The 12,571-nt window shown below is 46.8% G+C and overlaps 1 protein-coding gene across 1 annotated transcript in view; it reads left to right on the top strand.

Moving 5' to 3' along the window:
• The window catches only part of LOC119969434 (bactericidal permeability-increasing protein-like), a 58,793-nt gene extending 46,762 nt beyond the window's left edge, over window positions 1–12,031 (top strand). Inside the window, exons 14-16 of the mRNA XM_038803067.1 lie at window positions 1,691–1,754; window positions 5,679–5,755; window positions 10,115–12,031. Coding sequence (XP_038658995.1) covers window positions 1,691–1,754; window positions 5,679–5,755; window positions 10,115–10,156 — 183 coding nt within the window. The 3' untranslated portion in view covers window positions 10,157–12,031. The remainder of the gene's footprint in view (window positions 1–1,690; window positions 1,755–5,678; window positions 5,756–10,114) is intronic.
• Window positions 12,032–12,571: the final 540 nt, after the last annotated feature.

The raw sequence follows: 12,571 nt of genomic DNA, 5'->3' as shown, positions 1-12,571 counted from the left end.
GGGGGGGGGGGGGGGGGGTTGGGGGGTGGAGGGGGGGTTGGGGGGTTGGGGGGGATTGGGGGGTTGGGGGGGGGTTGTTGGGTTACGGGTATAGGGTGGATACATGGGTTTGAGTAGGGTGATCATTGCTCGGCACAACATCGAGGGCCGAAGGGCCTGTTCTGTGCTGTACTGTTCTATGTTCTATGTTCTATACCTGTAACAACACCATGGTAAAGTGGACTTATAAGCAATAGGTTAACTTTTTTAAAAATTATATTTGGAGATAGTTAAGAATTTGGTCTTTCAGTGGTTAAATTTCAAAGGGAACAAGGAACTTTTACAACTTGCAAATGTTCATAAGTAAAAAAGGGAAGTTTGTTTAAATTAAACTGACCCAAAAGGGGGTGCAATAGGAAGACAATGGGCGAGATTCTCCGCAAATGCGGAGAATCGTAAAGGCTGCCATGGGACAGGCCGTGACCCATGGCAGCCTTCACGCCCTCTTCCAGGGCCGATTCTCCCCCCCGGGCGGGGCTAGGAGCGCAGCCCCGTGCGTCACGGCGGTGTGGCCTTGATGACGGTCGTCAAGGCCGCACGACAAGCATCACGCCGGCTGACGCGGCCGATGATGTCAGCCACGCATGCGCAGGTTGGACAATGCGCGGGTTGGCGTCATTTCCCTCAGCCGTCCCGCAAGACATGGCGGCTTGATCTTGATGGGCGGCGGAGGGGAAAGAGTGCGTCCGTTTTGGACGCAGGCCCGACGATCGGTGGGCATCGATCGCGGGCCTGTCCCCTCCGGAGCACAGTCATGGTACTCCCGTCCCAATTGGGCCCCTGGATGCTCCAAACGGGCATCTGGCGCCCGTTTCATGAATGTAGTGACCAGGTGTGGTTGCTACCGTGTTCAAACGGGCGTGAAGGCCTGGCCGCTCGGCCAATCGGCCTCGGAGAATCACCGCTCGTCGTAAAAAACGGCGAGCGGCAATTCGTGGCGTGGGTCGGGCATGGGGGGGGGGGGAGAATAACGGGAGGGCATGAAAAATGTTGGGAGGCCCTCCCGCTATTCTCCCACCCGGCGTGGGGGGCGGAGAATCGCGCCCAATATATATATATGGATTTCCACAACAGAGTGGAAGTGAGTGAGAAGTGATCATTACTAAAGTGACAGCAGTTTTGCCGTGGGAATATCACTGCATTTTAGTGTTAAAAATTGATAAGGGAGTGCTCCAAGAAGGTGTTTAGTTGTGTGTTCTGACTGTGTTTTTGGGGGATGTTTTGTATCACTGTTTCAGCTGTGTAAACTTAATCGTGTGTTTAAGTTTTATTTTCTTCTTGTTAATAAATCTTTTAATGCTAAAATCCCAAAAATATTACTGAAATTCAATGTTCCTGGGATCAGCATGTTTCTCCTCATATTCAGAATATGAAAAAAGCATTATGCTCAGTAAGACAAGTTTCCCTGTGGGATATGTCTTGCTCAGCAAATTATCTATGCTGCGGTCATAAAAAATGTATTGCTACAAAGCACAGCCTTTTCTTTTACACAGAATTACTTACTGCTTGGAGCAACTCTTGATTTTTATTAGTCATTCTAGAGCTGACAGTTGCTCACTCTTAAGAGAATATGTTCTGGAGCATAAAAACTTATCATAGGCTAAATGTTTTGTAAAATTAATTTTCACTAACGACATTTGTTATACCAAAGATAAGATCAATGGAAGTGATGCTGAAGCTTGGGTTACAGAAGATGGTGATTCCAAAAATAAATGGTAGGTCTATCTGAAATAACTACTGTTTAAATTGCATTTTCACAGTCAGTGTCACATTGCAGCCTATTTTATTTATTCAAGTTGCCCGATGTCTCTGCTGTCTGTTTTTTTTATTCATTCATTGGGTGTGGGCATAGCTGGCTAGGCTATGGCCTATCCATAATTGCCTTTGAGAAGGTGGGGGTGTGCTGTCTTCTGGAACTACTGCAGTCCATATGGTGTAGCTACACCCACAGTGCTCACAGCGGAGGAGTTGCAGGATTTTGACCCAGTGACATTGGAGGTAAGGCAATATATTTCCAAGTCAGGATGGTGAGCCGCTTGGAGGGATATTGCAGGTGGTGGTGTTCCCATGGATCTGCTTGCCCTTCTCGATGGTAGTGGTCATAGGCTTGGAAGACCTTGGGAGGTCCAAAGATGTGCAGGTTAGGCGGATTGGCCATGCCAAATAGCTCCTTGGTGTCCAACGATGTGCAGGCTAGGTTGGGTTACAGGTTACGGGGATAAAGTGGGGGAGTGAGGCTTGCTACTGTGCACTTTCAGAAGGTAGGTGCAGGCTCAATGGGCTAAATGGCCTCCTTCTACACTGTGGGGATTCTATGGTACTGTCTAAGGAACCTTGGTGAGTTCCTGCAGTGCATCTTATAGATAGTACACACTGCTGCTACTGTGCATTGGTGGTGGAAGGAGTGAATGTTTATGGATGGGGTCCCAATCAAGTGGGCTGCTTTGTCCAGGATGTTGTTCAGCTTCTTCAGTGTTATTGGAGCAGCACTTATTGCGGTAAGTGGATATGTGTGTATGAGCATTAGTAATTATTAATGAGTTATTTAGATACAAAATATAAGGGATATTTCTGGATGGTAGTGGGATATCGTATTTTCAAATGCAATCAAATTTTCTACAGGGTTGCTAATGTGATCCTGGGGTTAGTCTGTTTAAAGGATTAGAGTATGGTGGGGAAAAGTTTACCTATTTCCACTTTGGAAAGTGTTCGCAAATTATCTCCTCAGAAACCATAATTTAGTTTTTGCATGGTTCCAAAATAATAAATAGGAGCTTAAAATGTTTCTTGGCAACCTACTCATGAACGGGGGCCAGTTTAGCTCAGTCAGCTAGACTGCTGGTTTGTGATGCAGAACAAGGCCAACAACACTGGTTCAATTCCCATACCGGCTGAGGCTATTCAACCTTGCCCCTCACCTGAGCTGTGGTGATCTTCAGGTTAAATCACTACCAGTCAGCTCTCCCCCCTCAAAGAGGAAAACAGACTATGGTCATCTGTGACTTTACTTCCTTTACGCATGAACAGCTAGAAGAGTAGATACAGAAAGGATTCTTCTGCTGGCTAGGGAGGGTCTACAGCTTGGGGGCACAGTCTTAGATACGGGGTAGGCCATTTAGGACTGAGATGAGGATGCGTTTCTTCTCTAGAGGTGGTGAATCTTTGGAATTCTTTACCCCAGAGGGTTGTGGAAGCTCAATGTTCAAAACAGGAATTGATAGATTTATAGCTACTATTAACATCAAGGGTTATGGGGATAGCATGGGAGAAAGGCATTGAGGTAGATGATCAGCATCGATCTAATTGAGTGGCAGAGCAGGCTCAAGGGACTTAATGGTCTACTGCTCCTCTGTTCATAGATGTTCTTCTTTCTGACACTGTGAGATTTGGAGAAATCCACAATGGAGGTGACTTAACTTATTTGTTCTAAAGATGTTAGCATTGCTGGTCAGATCATGGCCTTTCCTAGTGGCTGAGAGAATGTGGTGGTGAACCTACTCCTTGATTTCTTGAAGTAATAACGCTCTCACAGTGATGTAGCTGGACAATTCCAGGATATTAGTCCAGTGACAATGAAATGGCAACACATGTCCAAGTCAGTTGGAGGACAACTTGGAGGTGATGGTACTCAGATACCATTTCTCCAGTATTTAAGTTGATACCCTGTCATGGTTACAAGTGGAGGACAAAATAGTCTGCACAGAAATCCTACTTGTAGAGATCATACATGCCAGAACATTGGGAAATGGCCAGGAGATACCTTCACTCCCACATTAATATTAAAATTGAGTTACTACCCTTTGTTAGACATTCCTTGCATTTATTCCCCTTGCTTCATAAAGTGCAAGCAATGTTTAAATTGGTTGGAGATTGTTAGCGGGAGAGAATCTCGAAGAAATCACTCAACACTCAAGGCTGGTCCTCACACCAAACGGTTTATTACGCCTGTGGGGAAATGGCGTCTGTTAAAGCTAGTGCCTCTCTCCGCCGAACAAAGGAAAAACATCCATTCGTATGAATTTTTCAAACCATCTACAGTCCATTACGGCTGGACCTTGTCCAATAATATTGATTATAGATTGCATACATTAGTCACATATCCAATATAATTTAGCATTACATAAGGTGGGTTGGTACATGATCAGCCCATGATCTTGTGGACACGACTCATGGTACCTTGTTAAAATCATCTTCTCTGTCTCCATCTGGAGTCCTTGAGTCTGCATGGTCTACAATAGTCCATGTTCTGTGGGCCTCCTTATCACTTGCTTGTGAATGCCTCCCTTCATCCCACAAGCCTGTTTTCCATTTAAGACCCTAGATCACCCACCATTATCTCATTGAACTTTCCTTCTGTCTGTCCTAATTGTCTCCTTATGTTCAGGAATGCAGCCATCTCAGCTAACAGCCATTTTTGTTTTTAGTATTCTGAACTTCTGTTAGCTGCATGTCTGTCCTTCTGTTAGCTTTGTGCTGTCCTTTCTGTCCTTATAATGATTCTTTGATTATAAAATTACACACACAGTTCCTACAAATTGCCTCTATGCAGGCATCTAAGCCAGGGCACCCTTGTCTAAAATATTCTTTCTAAATCTGCCTTCAACAGAGATCTTGTGTAATTAGTTTCCAAATTTAGTCCCTCCAAAATTGGATTATCCAATTAGAAAAATGATGGCTGAGATCTCCCAATTCCTCTCTGCTATTATCCCATTCTGAGAAAATGGCAGCTTGCAAAGCCTACTGTGAGAGACACAAGAAACTCTGAGCTACTAAGGCACCATCATACCATGTTGAACAGACCGTCAGGGAACTGTGTAGATCACATTAAAAGCAGTGTCCTTACACAAATAATTCTTCAAGCATCCTTTCACAATTTGTAAGCTGCATTACATCTTTTGAACTACATCCAAAATATTGAAATTGAAAATGTTTCATTTTCCAAGATCCTGTGTAGTATTATGGTGACGTTAGCAGTATGATCAATTTAGAAGTGCCTGCTAACCCCAGTGTGATTACAGCATTGCTAAAATACAATTTAAGTTGCAAATGGTTCATATATTCAAACTTCTCCTAAAGAGTAAAGTATGTCTGTTTTTCGTGAAAACTAATTTCAATACTTTGGTTTCACATTCTAGACAATGCGCTGTTGTACTAACTTCATATAGGGATGAATTTGAACTCCCTAAAATGGAATGGGTTAGGGTTGAGTGAGATGTCAAGTTTTTTTTTTCCCCCCCGAAAATCTCAATCCCAGCCCCTACCTGCGCGCCTTAGGTTTAACTGAAGTGGGAGAGGAGGCCGACAGCCAACCTCTTCCCAAGAGGCAGGTTGGCAATTTAATTATTATAGTGAGGCTGCCCTACTTGGCCAACTGAGATTGCTAAACCGCAAGAAATCCAGCAGCTCAGGAGAGAATGTTGCTACAGCGCTGCTTGTGGGCCTGAAGAGACAGCAGCACCCTCCAGGCCTAGCGCAAGGATTGGGTCCCCTTACCCCTTCCCACCATCCAGAATCCCCCATCACTCTCAGTACATGGGGGGAGCGCTCCGACTCAACAAATGGGCAAATAATTTGAAAACTACCTTCTTAGCAAAAGGAATTGGTGATCAGAAGTGTTTTTTATTCTGAATTTATTCTAGCACTGCTGAAAAAGGGATTCATCATACCAACCTTGGACAAGGTATCGCTGATTAATCCAGTCCTTCAAATTGAACAGGTAATAGATTCATAGTTACAGTGCTCTAAGGAAAGGGAAGCTACTGATTGTTCTTTTCGCCCATTTACTCAAGCAAAAGATTGAGTTGTATGAACTAACACATGTTTATAAATGTACAGTGGATAAATAGTAACTTTTTGCCAAGGATTATGCGGTTGTAATGATGGTGAAACTGTTCGTTGTCACTACAATTGTGGAATGCCCAGCAACTTCTGGCATTTGTTCACACCAATAGTGGATGCAACAGAGAATCTTGTGTCAAACAAGAACAGGGCACCAATCGCGTTCCGATGTCCCCCACAGGTGGCAGCATCGAGGTTTGCGCCTCGTGCCAGCACGAGGATGCAAATTGGTCATTTGAAACTATTTGCATACTATTAACGGGCCGCACAGTGTTCATCACGCCTAAGTGATGCTCTGCTCCTCTAGGCCAGGTTTCACATGGGCGTGGATTGGTGCAAATATTGTCCTGTATTTCTCTAAAGCAGTGGACCTCTCGGTGGGACAGGGGGGGTAAGTGTTTCATGTAAGTGCCCCAAACGTCCATCGAAGGGCTTCCTTCCCCTCCCCAAAATGCAAACCCTGCCCTACCCCCTATTAGACCCGCCATCAGACCCCCCATCAGAGACCCCCCCCATCAGAGACCCCCCCCATCAGAGACCCCCCCATCAGAGACCCCCCCATCAGAGACCCCCCCATCAGAGACCCCCCCCCATCAGAGACCCCCCCCATCAGAGACCCCCCCCATCAGAGACCCCCCCCATCAGAGACCCCCCCATCAGAGACCCCCCATCAGAGACCCCCCCATCAGAGACCCCCCCATCAGAGACCCCCCCGTCAGAGACCCCCCCGTCAGAGACCCCCCCGTCAGAGACCCCCCCCGTCAGAGACCCCCCGTCAGAGACCCCCCCGTCAGAGACCGCCCCCGTCAGAGACCGCCCCCGTCAGAGACCCCCGCCCCCCGTCCGAGACCCCCGCCCCCGTCCGAGACCCCCGCCCCCGTCCGAGACCCCCCCGCCCCCGTCCGGGCCCCCGCCCCCGTCCGGGACCCCCGCCCCCGTCCGGGACCCCCGCCCCCGTCCGGGACCCCCGCCCCCGTCCGGGACCCCCGCCCCCGTCCGGGACCCCCGCCCCCGTCCGGGACCCCCGCCCCCGTCAGGGACCCCCGCCCCCGTCAGGGACCCCCGCCCCCGTCAGGGACCCCCGCCCCCGTCAGGGACCCCCGCCCCCGTCAGGGACCCCCGCCCCCGTCAGGGACCCCCCCCCCCGTCCGGGACCCCCGCCCCGTCCGGGACCCCCGCCCCCGTCCGGGACCCCCGCCCCCGCTTCAGAGTCGGCCCCCCCCCGCTTCAGAGTCGGCCCCCCCCCGCTTCAGAGTCGGCCCCCCCCGCTTCAGAGTCGGCCCCCCCCCGCTTCAGAGTCGGCCCCCCCCGCTTCAGAGTCGGCCCCCCCGCTTCAGAGTCGCCCCCCCCCGCTTCAGAGTCGGCCCCCCCCGCTTCAGAGTCGCCCCCCCACTTCAGAGTCGCCCCGCCCCCCCCGTCAGAGTGTGTCCCACCCCCCCCCCGCTTTGCAGTCAGAGTCCGCCCCCTCCACATTCCTGCCTATTCACCAATCCATTACTAATTAAGAATCTGTTTGCCTCATCCTTAAATTTCCTTAATATCCCGGAATCTACTGCATCTGTGGTCATGAAGTCCACAGATTCACGACCCATTGAGAGAGGTAATTTCTTCTCATGTCTGTTTTAAATCTGCTGCTGCTTGTCATTAAACTATGACCTTTAGTTCTAGTTTGTCCCTCAAGAAGAAACATCTGCTCTGCGTCTACTTTGTCAAAACCTTGCACCATCTTATATACCTCAAGTAGATCTGTTCTCATCCATCTAAACTCTAGTGTATAGGCCTAAACTGCTCAAGTCCCTTCATAAGAATAACCTCCCATCTCTGGAATCAATCTAGTGAACCTCTTCTGAACTGCCTCTAATGTAACTACATTCCTCCTCAAATAAGGTTACCACAACTGTGCGCCGTACTCCAGGTGTAGTCTCACCAATGCCTTGTACAGTTGCAGCAACATTTCCCTACTTTTGGTAGATCACACGTGGAATGCTGGGCTTTGACAAAGGGTCATCAGGACTCAAAATGTTCACTCCTTTCTCTCCCTACAGATGCTACCAGACTTGCTGGGATTTTCCAACATTTTCTTTTCGATCATGGAATACTGTGTTCAGTTCTGGTCACCTATTGTAGGAAGGATATTGTTAAACTAGAAAGAGTGCAGAAAAGATTTAAGAGGATACTACCAGGACTTGATGGTCTGAGTTATAAGGAGAGGCTGGATAGGCTGGGACCTTTTTCCCTGGAGCGTAGGAGGCTTAGGGATGATCTTAAAGAAGTCTACAAGATAATGAGGAGCATAGATAAGGTAAATAGGCACCATCTTTTCCCAAAGGTAGATGAGTCTGGAACTAGAGGGCATCGGTTTAAGGTGAGAGGAGAGAGATACAAAAGAGACCATAGGGGAAATTTCTTCACACCGAGGGTGGTGAGCATCTGGAACTGGCTGCCAGAGACAGTGGTAGAGGTGGGTACGGTTTTTTCCTTTAAAAAGGAGTTAGACAGTTACATGGGCAGGGTGAGTTTAGAGGGATATGGGACAAATGTGGGAAAGTGGGCCTAGCTTAGTGATAGAAACTGTGTGGCATGGACAAGCTGGGCCAAAGGGCCTGTTTCCATGTTGTAAACATCTTTTTAAAAATATATATATATTTTATACTCTATTCCTTTAGCTATAAGTGCCAACATTCCATTTGCCATCCTTATTACCTCCTATATCTGCATACTATTTTGCTGTTATTCATGCATGAGGACACCCAGATCCCTCCGCACTGAAGCATTCTGAAGTTTCTCTCCATTTAGATAATTTGCATTTCCGTTTTTCCGATCAAAGTAGATAATCTCACACTCAGATGTGTTAAAAATCCACCTGCCAAATTTTGGCCTACTCACCTAACCTATCCATATCCGTTGGTAAATTTCTTATTTCCTCTTTGCAACTTACTATCTCACATATTTCACCTGCAACTCTGCCTTGAGTACTTTCTATCCCTGCATCCAAGTCATTAATGCATATTGTAAATGGTTGGGGCTGTGGACCAAACTCTGTGGCACCCATTAATTACACTTGCCAACCAGAAACGGAGCCATTTATCCCGATTCTCTGCCTTCTGTCGGTTACCCAGTCTTCTAAACAAGCTAATAAATGACCCCTAAACCCATGTCATCTTATCTTGTGTATTAACCTTTTGTGTGTTTTGGAAGTCCAGGTATACCTCATCTTCAGGATACCCATTATCCACTTGGCTTGTTACATCTTCAAGAACTCTATAAAATTAGGCAAACATGATTTACCCTTCTTAAAACCATGCTGACTCGGATGTATTGTGTTTTGACTTTGTAATGTCCTATTATTAATTTCTTAATAATAGATTCTAACAATTTCCCAATGACAGATGTTAAACTAACTTGCCTATAGTTTCCTACTTTCTGCCTCTCCCTTTTCGAATAAGAGTGTAAGAGGGTTGAAAGGAGAGGGGGTCGCCTGGGGAGTTGGTGGGGGGGGTGGGGGGGGGGGGGGGGGTTGCTACCTTGGTGGGGTGGGAGGGACGGTGGTGTCTAGTCGCGCGTGCTGCCCGGTATAGGTCATTTACCTTATTCCGGCATTGGAGGCCAGTCCTCCTGATCACACTTCCCAAGTTGACTGCTGCCGCCACCTCATCCCAGGCATCATGGGCTGCCTTGTGGCTCACCCTCTGGGACCCCCGGGGGAACAGGACATCCCTCCTGGCCTCCCCACTGCATCCAGGAGCCCCACCAGGTCAGTGTACCCGAATCTTGGGGCTGGTCTCCTCTGTGCCATTGTTCCGAGCTGGCTGGCATTGGTTGGGCAAAAGCAGGCTAAGTGCTGCCTGACCTTGTTAGCGGGAGGCTGGCAACCACGCTCCCGGCCAATCAGCTGGCGAGTCGTCATTTGCAGCAAGAAGCCTGTGAGGCCTCGTTAAGTGGAACAATTAACTTTGAATTGCATTGCTGGCCTCGCTGGGCAGAGCGTTGGGAAGCTTGCGGCAATTCCCGCTCACTACAACACTTTGAAATTTGTACGGACAATAGTGCCCTATATTTCACAAGAATTAAGATAACTGTTTAAAGACATATGGGGTGAGCTGATGCACAAGAATGGTCCCATCTGTATATCGCAAATATTGAGTCAAAATATATAACTGCATTCAGCATCTAACCGTGTTGGCTATGAAAATGTGAACTCGATTCTAACCTAATTATTAATTTGTCTATCTTTCAGGGCTTAATTCTGTTCACAACTGATATTCAATATGGAAACTGAAAACAAATACACTTCAAAATGCAACTTCAAACTACCGTAAACCTATTAAAGTCATCTGTCCTGAACAGACAAACATCAGCACGTATCTTATTGTACCTGACGCTTCATCCGAATGACAACAGAAATTAAAATAGCTTTGCACAATTGTGAACTAAGGACTAGAAATGTCTCTCTTTGAACTAATGCTATTGATCAGAGCTTCGCTGATGGCTTAACAGACCAAAACAATGAGTAGATGCAGAATGCAGGCCAGGAAGGGACCAGATTCAACCATGGATCACTGACTGGACAATAATAAGGACTCTACAATTGGCTTCAATGCCTTTCAGATGAGGAAGTGAAAATCGCCTCTTGTTCATGATCATTTCTGAAAGTGAACATACATGGACAACACAAGAGAACAGAATCGAGCTTGACTGTGATGCAGTCACCAAGGAAAGTTACATGGCGGCACTGTGAGACTCACACATGGTTAATTGACACTTTAACCAGGTACCAGAAAGGGTTAATTAAAAGGAAAATAAATCAAAGGGAAAATTTGTGAGGAAATTCTAGAGAAGTACAAAATCTATAGTGCAGTTATAATCAAAGACATTTTTTTATAAATTTAGAGTATCTCATTTTTGTTTTGCAATTAAGGGGCAATTTAGCATGGCTAATCCACCTACTCTGCACATCTTTTGGGTTGTGGGAGTGAGACCCACACAGACACGGGGAGAATGTGCAAACTCCACATGGACAGTGACCCAAGGCCAGGATTGAACCTGGGACCTTGGCCGTGAGGCAGCATGCTAACCATTGCGCCACATAGTAGATTACTTTAATTTTTCTAATAAACTGAAATAATGATAGTAAACATGGCAACAATTAAAACACAACAAGGTTCCACAAACAGCCAAGTGATAAAGACCAGATCATCTGTTTTAGTGACGTTGAGGGATAACTATTGTCCAGTACAGTGGGGGGAAACTCCCAGCTCTGATATTGCATCCAATTCGAGTGGGCAGACAGGGCCTTAGTTTAACGTTTCTTCCAAAAGACAGCACCTCTGACAGTGCAGCACTTCTTCAGCACTTCAACGAAGTGTCTCCTGGGTTTTGTGATCAATTTGCTGGATCTGGACTTTCTACCCACTTAGGCACAGCTGGCAGAGAATAAACATCAACTGTCTTATCAGCTAAACTAACTATTCCCACGGCTGAAATCCTTTAAGCTCTCTAATTTTCTGCTTCCAAGCATGTGAACTCCTATTGAGTGGCTATTCCATACAGACAGGAACTCATGACTACCCGCATATATTCAGGCCCAAATGTTTGGTGCACGATTCCTGCTGATAAAATCCTCCATTTGAAAGGATCTCTGGTTTTCTGTGTGTTTCATGTACAAATAGTAAATGCTTTCAGAGAGTGCTTGCTTACCATTAGCTTGCAGATCACATTCCATATCTCAAATCTTGTTCCCAGTAATCAAGACAAACTACTAACTTCAATCCTCTGGACTGCAATAGCAGACTGGGCTAAATCGTTGGCTTTTAAAGCAGACCAAGGCTGGCCAGCAGCACGATTTGATTCCCGTAACAGCCTCCCCGAACAGGTGCCGGAATGTAGCAACTAGGGGCTTTTCACAGTAACTTCATTGAAGCCTACTCGTGACAAGCAATTTTCATTTTCATTTCCCAGAACTTGAAATTGTGGACAAAATAAATTGGGTGCAGAAAGTGAAAGCATTTGTGGCAACAATTCAGCTTCCAGGTCTGCCCTTGGTGTCAGATTACAGGCATGCTTGTTGGAAAAATGTATTACAATGTTATCAAAGGTTTTGTTACTGTAATTCTTTATGGGTTTCTTATTAAAGAATAAAGTAATTACAATGTTACTTCCTTGTCTAATAGGCTGTTCATCACAGTCGTTTCCTCATTGCATTCACTTTAGTCAGTAATAAAGTATTTTGTGTGTAACTATCTCATGTGACCAACCCTGCAACCCCATAGCTCCTCCAACCCATATACCTGACTTCTAATTGCCTTAGCTACACTGTGAACACTATCGTTCCTTTTGATTCATTGGACCCAGTCTTTGATTTCTGAAAGGCCTCAGGCTGGATTCTCTGTCCCTGCGTCTAAGTGCCAACGCCAACGGAGGGAATGTGGAGTTCCACGATGGAAAAATCGCGCCACACCTGCGCCGATTCCGCTACCGGTGAGGGGCTAGCATCGGTGACGTTTGAGACACTCACAGAACATGCAGAAATGGTGGGAGAATCGGCGGGTCCATGCTGGAAACACACAGGGCTGACAAGCTGCATACACTTACACCTGCAACACGCGCATGAACCGCGCCCAGAAAGATGCCGCTGGTTGTGCCGGACTGAGTACCAGTCCATCCTGATTCCCACCCCACTTCCTGCCACCCCCCC

The sequence above is a fragment of the Scyliorhinus canicula genome, chromosome 7 (assembly GCF_902713615.1).
Source record: "Scyliorhinus canicula chromosome 7, sScyCan1.1, whole genome shotgun sequence".
NCBI lineage: Eukaryota > Metazoa > Chordata > Chondrichthyes > Carcharhiniformes > Scyliorhinidae > Scyliorhinus > Scyliorhinus canicula.
This window is presented reverse-complemented; position numbering and strand designations above follow the sequence as displayed.